This window comes from Ascaphus truei, unplaced genomic scaffold (assembly GCF_040206685.1).
Source record: "Ascaphus truei isolate aAscTru1 unplaced genomic scaffold, aAscTru1.hap1 HAP1_SCAFFOLD_949, whole genome shotgun sequence".
NCBI lineage: Eukaryota > Metazoa > Chordata > Amphibia > Anura > Ascaphidae > Ascaphus > Ascaphus truei.
In genome coordinates this window covers 52,501-62,336 of record NW_027457288.1, presented here as the reverse complement: position 1 = coordinate 62,336, position 9,836 = coordinate 52,501, and the positions used below count along the sequence as shown (strand labels likewise).

The 9,836-nt window shown below is 48.0% G+C and overlaps 1 protein-coding gene across 1 annotated transcript in view; it reads left to right on the top strand.

Annotated features, from left to right (window-relative positions):
* Nucleotides 1-978: 978 nt before the first annotated feature.
* Nucleotides 979-9,836, top strand: part of LOC142486558 (dual specificity protein phosphatase CDC14A-like) — a 53,635-nt gene continuing 44,777 nt past the window's right edge. Inside the window, exons 1-2 of the mRNA XM_075585135.1 lie at nucleotides 979-1,146; nucleotides 5,065-5,155. Coding sequence (XP_075441250.1) covers nucleotides 1,104-1,146; nucleotides 5,065-5,155 — 134 coding nt within the window. The 5' untranslated portion in view covers nucleotides 979-1,103. The remainder of the gene's footprint in view (nucleotides 1,147-5,064; nucleotides 5,156-9,836) is intronic.

The following is a 9,836-nucleotide window of genomic DNA, read 5'->3' as shown; positions in this document are numbered from 1 at the left end:
TAGAATAGTCAGAATAAATATAATAATTAGAATATTCAGAATAATATTAACTACACCAATAATAATATGAATAATAATAGTTATAAGAATAGCAATAATTATTATAATAATATTAGTAGTAATAATATTATTAATAATAATAATTAATAATAATAGTAATAAGAACAGTAGTAATAATATTACAAATTATTATAATATTAGTAATGATAATAATACCGTAATAATAATAATAGTAGTAATTATATTAGTAATACTATTCTTCTTATTATGATTACTAATATTACCATTATTCTTATTACTTTTCTTAATATTATTGGTATTGCTGTTCTACGTCTGCTTCTTATTATTACTATTCGCATTATTATTCTCATTACTATTGTTATTGTTGCTTTTATTATTATTATTATTATTATTATAATAATGATTACTACTAATAGTAATATTATTAGTAGTAGTATTATTATTACTAATATTATAGTATCCATATTAGTAATAATAATATTAGTAGTGCAAGAATAGTAATAGCAATAATAAAAGTTGTAATAATATTAGTAGGAGGAGGAATAATAGTAATAAGATAGTAATATACAATTCCCCATTCATGTGCGTGCCTCTTGTCCCCAGCAGTCTGGCACAGAAGGGGTTAACACACAGAACCGCCTGCCCCTCCCTCATTGGTCAGACGAAACAAAGCCTTAGTAACGGATCCCACCCTCTGATTGGCTGCCGGTTACCAAGAGCTGCGACTTTAACAGAAGAGAGAGAGAGGGAGAAAGAAAGGGAAGAGGGAGCGAGCGAAGAGGGGAGAGAGAAAGAGGCGGAGAGGGAAGAGGGGAAGAGAGGGGAAGAGAGGGGAAGAGAGGGGAAGAGAGAAAGAGGGAAGAGAGAGAGGGAAGGGAGAAAGAGAGGGGAGAGAGGGAGAAAAGAGGGGAGAGAAAGGAAGAGGGGGGAGGAGAGGGGGATAGAGGAAGAAGGGGGAGAGGTATAAGGGACAGTATGAGAGAGTAACATGACAGGAGGGGTAGGTAGAAGTGTAGGGGGGCAGGTAGCGGTATAGAAGGGGTAGGAGGGATCGGGATGGTTTCCTCCCTGTGATTTGAAGGATGGAGAATCAGGAGCTGATCAGCGCAGCAGAGTTTATCAAGGGTAAGAGGAGACCTATATATACCCCTATATATATCCCATGTAAATTATATACATCCTATATACACCCCACATATATATAGCCAATATATATTGTATACATCCCATATATACACCCACATGTATTGTATACATCCCATATATACACTTTATATACATACCACATATATTATATGCATCCCATATATCATACACACCCTGTATACATTACATATATATTATTTATATCCCATATACACACACTCTATAAATCCCATGTATATTATATGCACACCCTATGTACATCATCATATAGATATATATATACCCTGTGTACAACCCATATATAGACACACACACACACACACGATATACATCCCATATATATGCCCTATACACATCCCATATATTATATACATCCCATGTATATTATGTACATCCCGTGTACACACCCTATATACACACACTTCACATGCATCCCATATATGTATATATATATATATATATACAACACACACATCCATCTACCTTTCATTCTACGTATATATCTCAAGTACCTCGAAATATCCGCAGAGCCAGATCCCCAGTTACGAGACGATCAGGGACCCCTTTCCAAAAACGATCCCCCCCAAACCTCATAACTCTTTCATCGCACATCCCCCAATAAACCTCACAACCTCATTAACCCTTTAATCACACGTCCCCTGAAAACCTCCGGCCGTGGCCAGCACCCCAACTTTAGAACTTTCCCCGCACCCCGCACCCCTCCGAAGGAGCAGGAGCTCAGTGTGAATGCCGCAGCCTCTAACGTGGGGGAGACCCTATTGTGGCAGCTCCCGCGAATCCCTTTCTCCCCCTGCGCCTCCGGCATGATACAGTAATTAGATAGTCAGCTCTGCGGGGCAGAGGCGCGATATAGCAGTGTGTTTCCGGCGCCCCCGCACTGCTGACACTACCGCGTTTGAGGGCTGCGAGTACAAAGGGTTTTTAAACTTTTCACGTCGCCGTGGCAACCAAATGCCTAGCGGGTTTTCACTATCTTTTCTGCGTTTGGGATCTCGCGTGGATCTAAGGAGAGAGGGCTAATCCCGGCTGTTTAATATAATCGAATTGTTCTGCCATCGTCAGCCAAAGAGATAAAGGGGAAGACCGGTCACCCCCGGATAAAATGAGAATGGCGTGGGCTGGAAGCAGACTCATGTTTATGTGGGAAGCAGAGCTGGGAAATAGTTGCTGTGCTAGTGATTAGATATTTATAAGGGGACTATGACACCTTGTGGGTGGGACGTCTGCCCCTCTCGCCCCAAACTGGGGTCTCAGGGCGGGTTATAACCCTCTGTGTCACCGGCCTGTCACACGCTGACCTCTCTCCCTGTCCTTGCACACACTGAGCTCCAGCAGTGACAGGGTTAAGGGGTAACCTGGGTAATACACACCCAGGTGCTGTACACAGTGTTACTAATTCCTGCTTTATTAGGCAGGCTGGAGGTGGGGACACGGAGTATTATTCTTATTGCAAAGCGACACTCATAAGGGAGGATGGATCAGTGTATACATCCTGTATATAACACACAGCACACCCTGTATATAACACGGTGATACAGAGTAACTCTTATACACGATACAATATCACACAGCACATCCTGTATATAACACACAGCACACCCTGTATATAACACGGTGATACAGAGTAACTCTTATACACGATACAATATAACACACAGCACATCCTGTATATAACACACAGCACACCCTGTTTATAACACGGTGATACAGAGTAACTCTTATACACGATACAATATCACACAGCACATCCTGTATATAACACACAGCACACCCTGTATATAACACGGTGATACAGAGTAACTCTTATACACGATACAATATAACACACAGCACATCCTGTATATAACACACAGCACACCCTGTATATAACACACAGCACATCCTGTATATAACACACAGCACATCCTGTATATAACACTGTGATACAGAGTAACTCTTATACACGATACAATATAACACACAGCACATCCTGTATATAACACACAGCACATCCTGTATATAACACGGTGATACAGAGTAACTCTTATACACGATACAATATAACACAGCACATCCTGTATATAACACACAGCACATCCTGTATATAACACGGTGATACAGAGTAACTCTTATACACGATACAATATAACACACAGCACATCCTGTATATAACACACAGCACACCCTGTATATAACACACAGCACATCCTGTATATAACACACAGCGCATCCTGTATATAACACGGTGATACAGAGTAACTCTTATACACGATACAATATAACACACAGCACATCCTGTATATAACACACAGCACATCCTGTATATAACACGGTGATACAGAGTAACTCTTATACACGATACAATATAACACACAGCACATCCTGTATATAACACACAGCACATCCTGTATATAACACGGTGATACAGAGTAACTCTTATACACGATACAATATAACACACAGCACACCCTGTATATAACACGGTGATACAGAGTAACTCTTATACACGATACAATATAACACACAGCACACAGTGTACACAGTAGTAATACATGTGGTAATCAAATAAATAACAGATAATATAAATAACAGGTCATGGAAATAAGCGCTTCAGACATAAACGTAACATTAAGGAAGAGGAGTCCCTGCCCCAAGGAGCTTACAATCTAATTGGTATGTAGAAGTAATGTACAGAGACAGTAGGAGGGAGTTCTGGTAAGTGCGTCTGCAGGGGGCCAAGCTTTATGTATCATGTGTTCAGAATATCCACAGTGCTATTCATATGCTTCTTTAAGCAAGTGTGTCCTAAGGTGGATAGAGAGGGTGCTAGTCGGGTACTGAGGGGAAGGGCATTCCAGAGGTGTGGGGCAGTCAGTGAGAAAGGTTTAAGGCGGGAGAGGGCTTTAGATACAAAGGGGGTAGAAAGAAGACATCTTTGAGAAGAACGCAAGAGTCTGGATGGTGCATAGCGAGAAATTAGGGCTGAGATATAAGGAGAGACAGAAGAGTGTAAAGCTTTAAAAGTGAGGAGAAGAATGGAGTGTGAGATGCGGGATTTGATCGGAAGCCAGGAGAGGGATTTCAGGAGGGGAGATGCTGAGACAGATCTAGGAAAGAGTAGCGTGACTCTGGCAGCAGCGTTTAGGATAGATTGTAGGGGAGACAGGTGAAAGGCAGGAAGGCCGGACAGCAGGAGGTTACAGTAATCAAGACGGGAGAGAATGAGGGCCTGAGTCAGAGTTTTAGCAGGCGAGCAACAGAGGAAAGGGCGTATCTTTGTTATATTGCGGAGGAAAAAGCGACAGGTTTTAGAAATGTTTTGAATATGAGGGGCGAATGTGAGAGAAGAGTCGAGTGTGTCCCCCTAGGCAGCGTGCTTGGGCTACTGGGTGGATGATCGTAGTTCCAACAGTAATGTGGAAGGAGGTAGTAGGGCCAGGTTTGGGAGGAAGTATGAGGAGCTCTGTTTTAGCCATGTTGAGTTTAAGGCGTCGGAAGGCCATCCAGGATGATATAGCAGAGAGAAATTCAGAAACTTTGGTTTGTACAGCAGGTGTAAGGTCAGGTGTTGAAAAGTATATTTGTGTGTCGTCAGCATAGAGGTGATAATTAAACCCAAAAGATGTTATTAGGTCACTTAGAGAGAGTGTGTACAGAGAAAAGAGAAGAGGTCCCAGGACAGAGTCCTGGGGTACCCCCACAGAGAGATCGATAGAGGAGGAGGTGTTAGCAGAAGAGACACTGAAAGTATGATGGGAGAGGTAGGATGAGATCCAGGATAGAGCTTTGTTCCGAATACCAAGAGTATGGAGAATGTGAAGGAGAAGAGGGTGGTCCACGGTGTCAAATGCTGCAGAGAGGTCGAGTAATATGAGCCTTCCCATATTTCCCTTTCAGATCGCTTATATTTTGCCACCTTGAGGAATAAACCAAAAAGCACCATAAATACTCACTACTTCTGTACGGACGAGGAGCTCGTGTATGAGAAGTAAGTGTGGCCTTGTTTCTCCCGAATACTGTCTTTATTTGTAATATATACACCCAGGTACAAAATAAGGGATAAGACGCCCGTGCTGCAGCGCTGTCTGAGATGGGCCCACAAGTGGGATCTCTATTCGCTGCTGCACACTGTACGATGCAGTGTCTTTGTCACCTTTACACACCATAACTTATGCTGTGTCCAGTTATACCCATGTACCAGCCTCGTGTTGCAAAGCCAGTGTAACCAAAAGAGCTGTCTGTGAGTAGGTTACTGGCTCTGCACTTCTGTAACCCAGGCTGTGCTGAAACACTGTGTAATGCGGCAGGCGTACGCTTATAGGGGTTCGTGTTAAAATGAACAAGAAGCAAAAGATGACAATGTGTGCTCATTTGCATGCCATTACCCAGAATCCCTGGCTGCAGTATGTGTATATCTTTATGTACACAGCGCGTCACAGCAGTAACACACGGCACACAGTAATATAACACACAGTGTGTGTATCGTTATGTACACACCGTGTCCCAGCAGTAACACACGGGACACAGTAATATAACACACAGTGTGTGTATATCTTTATGTACACAGCGCGTCACAGCAGTAACACACGGGACACAATGATATAACACACAGTGTGTATATCTTTATGTACACAGCGCGTCACAGCAGTAACACACGGGACACAAAGATATAACACACAGTGTGTATATCTTTATGTACACAGCGCGTCACAGCAGTAACACACGGGACACAAAGATATAACACACAGTGTGTATATCTTTATGTACACAGCGCGTCACAGCAGTAACACACGGGACACAAAGATATAACACACAGTGTGTATATCTTTATGTACACAGCGCGTCACAGCAGTAACACACGGGACACAAAGATATAACACACAGTGTGTATATCGTTATGTACACAGCGCGTCACAGCAGTAACACACGGGACACAAAGATATAACACACAGTGTGTATATCGTTATGTACACAGCGCGTCACAGCAGTAACACACGGGACACAGTAATATAACACACAGTGTGTATATCTCTATGTACACAGCGCGTCACAGCAGTAACACACGGGACACAGTAATATAACACACAGTGTGTATATCGTTATGTACACAGCGCGTCACAGCAGTAACGCACGGGACACAGTAATATAACACACAGTGTGTGTATATCGTTATGTACACAGCGCGTCACAGCAGTAACACACGGGACACAATAATATAACACACAGTGTGTATATCTCTATGTACACAGCGCGTCACAGCAGTAACACACGGGACACAATAATATAACACACAGTGTGTATATCTCTATGTACACAGCGCGTCACAGCAGTAACACACGGGACACAATAATATAACACACAGTGTGTATATCTCTATGTACACAGCGCGTCACAGCAGTAACACACGGGACACAATAATATAACACACAGTGTGTATATCGTTATGTACACAGCGCGTCACAGCAGTAACACACGGGACACAATAATATAACACACAGTGTGTATATCGTTATGTACACAGCGCGTCACATCAGTAACACACGGGACACAATAATATAACACACAGTGTGTGTATATCGTTATGTACACAGCGCGTCACAGCAGTAACACACGGGACACAGTAATATAACACACAGTGTGTGTATATCGTTATGTACACAGCGCGTCACAGCAGTAACACACGGGACACAATAATATAACACACAGTGGGAATAAGCGCTTCAGGCATAGAAGTAACACTAGGAAAAGGGGCGCCTGCCCCGAAGAGCTCACACTCTAAGTGTTGCTGTATAAAACGTATGCAGTATTAGAAGTAACAACCCTTTTCATGTTTGTTTTAGGGATATTTATTTATTTATAAAATGTGTTGCCAGGAAGTAATACACTGAGAGTTACCTCTGCTTTTCATGTGTGTTATGGGGGGAAGGTCGATGTGAAATAATCGGGGCAGGAAGTTCCCATGAGAAGTAACACGGGGATAATCTGCACCTCTTCTGCCCAGCGATCCTCCGGCTGCAGCTCGTGTAGGGTCAGATTCTAAACAATACCCGGTGTGCTGCAAGTCTAACGTCTAAACCCCGTGTAAGAACATGTCAGGGGACCCCCGCCCGTGTAAGAACATGTCAGGAGACCCCCCGCCCCGTGTAAGAACATGTCAGGGGACCCCCGCCCCGTGTAAGAACATGTCAGGGGACCCCCGCCCCGTGTAAGAACATGTCAGGGGACCCCCGCCCCGTGTAAGAACATGTCAGGGGACCCCCGCCCCGTGTAAGAACATGTCAGGGGACCCCCGCCCCGTGTAAGAACATGTCAGGGGACCCCCGCCCCGTGTAAGAACATGTCAGGGGACCCCCGCCCCGTGTAAGAACATGTCAGGGGACCCCCGCCCTGTGTAAGAACATGTCAGGAGACCCCTGCCCCGTGTAAGAACATGTCTGGGGACCCCCGCCCTGTGTAAGAACATGTCTGGGGACCCCCGCCCTGTGTAAGAACATGTCAGGGGACCCCCGCCCCGTGTAAGAACATGTCAGGAGACCCCCGCCCCGTGTAAGAACATGTCAGGAGACCCCCGCCCCGTGTAAGAACATGTCAGGAGACCCCCGCACCGTGTAAGAACATGTCAGGGGACCCCCGCCCCGTGTAAGAACATGTCAGGAGACCCCCGCCCCGTGTAAGAACATGTCAGGAGACCCCCGCCCCGTGTAAGAACATGTCAGGAGACCCCCGCCCGTATAAGAACATGTCAGGGGACCCCCGCCCCGTGTAAGAACATGTCAGGGGACCCCCGCCCCGTGTAAGAACATGTCAGGAGACCCCCTCGACCCCCCGTGTAAGAACATGTCAGGGGACCCCCGCTCGTGTAAGAACATGTCAGGAGACCCCCGCCCCATGTAAGAACATGTCAGGAGACCCCCGCCCCGTGTAAGAACATGTCAGGAGACCCCCGCCCGTGTAAGAACATGTCAGGGGACCCCCGCCCCGTGTAAGAACATGTCAGGGGACCCCCGCCCCGTGTAAGAACATGTCAGGAGACCCCCTCGACCCCCGCCCGTGTAAGAACATGTCAGGAGACCCCCGCCCCGTGTAAGAACATGTCAGGAGACCCCCGCCCCGTGTAAGAACATGTCAGGAGACCCCCGCCCGTGTAAGAACATGTCAGGAGACCCCCCGCCCCGTGTAAGAACATGTCAGGAGACCCCCCGCCCCGTGTAAGAACATGTCAGGGGACCCCCGCCCCGTGTAAGAACATGTCAGGGGACCCCCGCCCCGTGTAAGAACATGTCAGGGGACCCCCGCCCCGTGTAAGAACATGTCAGGGGACCCCCGCCCCATGTAAGAACATGTCAGGAGACCCCCGCCCCGTGTAAGAACATGTCAGGAGACCCCCCGCCCCGTGTAAGAACATGTCAGGGGACCCCCGCCCCGTGTAAGAACATGTCAGGAGACCCCCGCCCCGTGTAAGAACATGTCAGGAGACCCCCGCCCCGTGTAAGAACATGTCAGGAGACCCCCGCCCCGTGTAAGAACATGTAAGGAGACCCCCCGCCCCGTGTAAGAACATGTCAGGGGACCCCCCGCCCCGTGTAAGAACATGTCAGGAGACCCCCGCCCCGTGTAAGAACATGTCAGGAGACCCCCGCCCCGTGTAAGAACATGTCAGGAGACCCCCGCCCGTGTAAGAACATGTCAGGGGACCCCCGCCCGTGTAAGAACATGTCAGGGGACCCCCGCACCGTGTAAGAACATGTAAGGAGACCCCCCGCCCCGTGTAAGAACATGTCAGGGGACCCCCCGCCCCGTGTAAGAACATGTTAGGAGCCCCCCGCCCCGTGTAAGAACATGTCAGGAGACCCCCTCGACCCCCCCGTGTGTAAGAACATGTTAGGAGACCCCCCGCCCCGTGTAAGAACATGTTAGGAGCCCTCCCTCGCCCCCCTGTGTAGGGATATCTTTGGGGCCCCCTGTGTGACTGTCTCATGTTGATCCAATAAAAAAATGTTTAAAGCAGCATTTGCACGCACTCCCTCCCGCGCCCCGTCATCCCTCCTTGACCACCTGTGCCCATTCTTTCCAGCCGCGCCCCCCACCACCAGGAACACAGTCCCCACCACCCCCACCCTGTCCCACCCACCCCCACCCTGTCCCACCCACCCCCACCCTGTCCCACCCACCCGCACACTGCCCCCCCACCCGCACACTGCCCCCCCACCCGCACACTGTCCCGCCCCCCACACTGTCCCGCCCCCCACACTGTCCCGCCCCCCACACTGTCCCGCCCCCACACTGTCCCCCCACCCACACACTGTCCCCCCCACCCACACACTGTCCCCCACCACCCACACACTGTCCCCCACCACCCACACACTGTCCCCCACCACCCACACACTGTCCCCCACCACCCACACACTGTCCCCCACCACCCACACACTGTCCCCCACCACCCACACACTGTCCCCCACCACCCACACACTGTCCCCCACCACCCACACACTGTCCCCCACCACCCACACACTGTCCCCCACCACCCACACACTGTCTCCCACCACCCACACACTGTCCCCCACCACCCACACACTGTCCCCCACCACCCACACACTGTCCCCCACCACCCACACACTGTCCCCCACCACCCACACACTGTCCCCCACCACCCACACACTGTCCCCCAC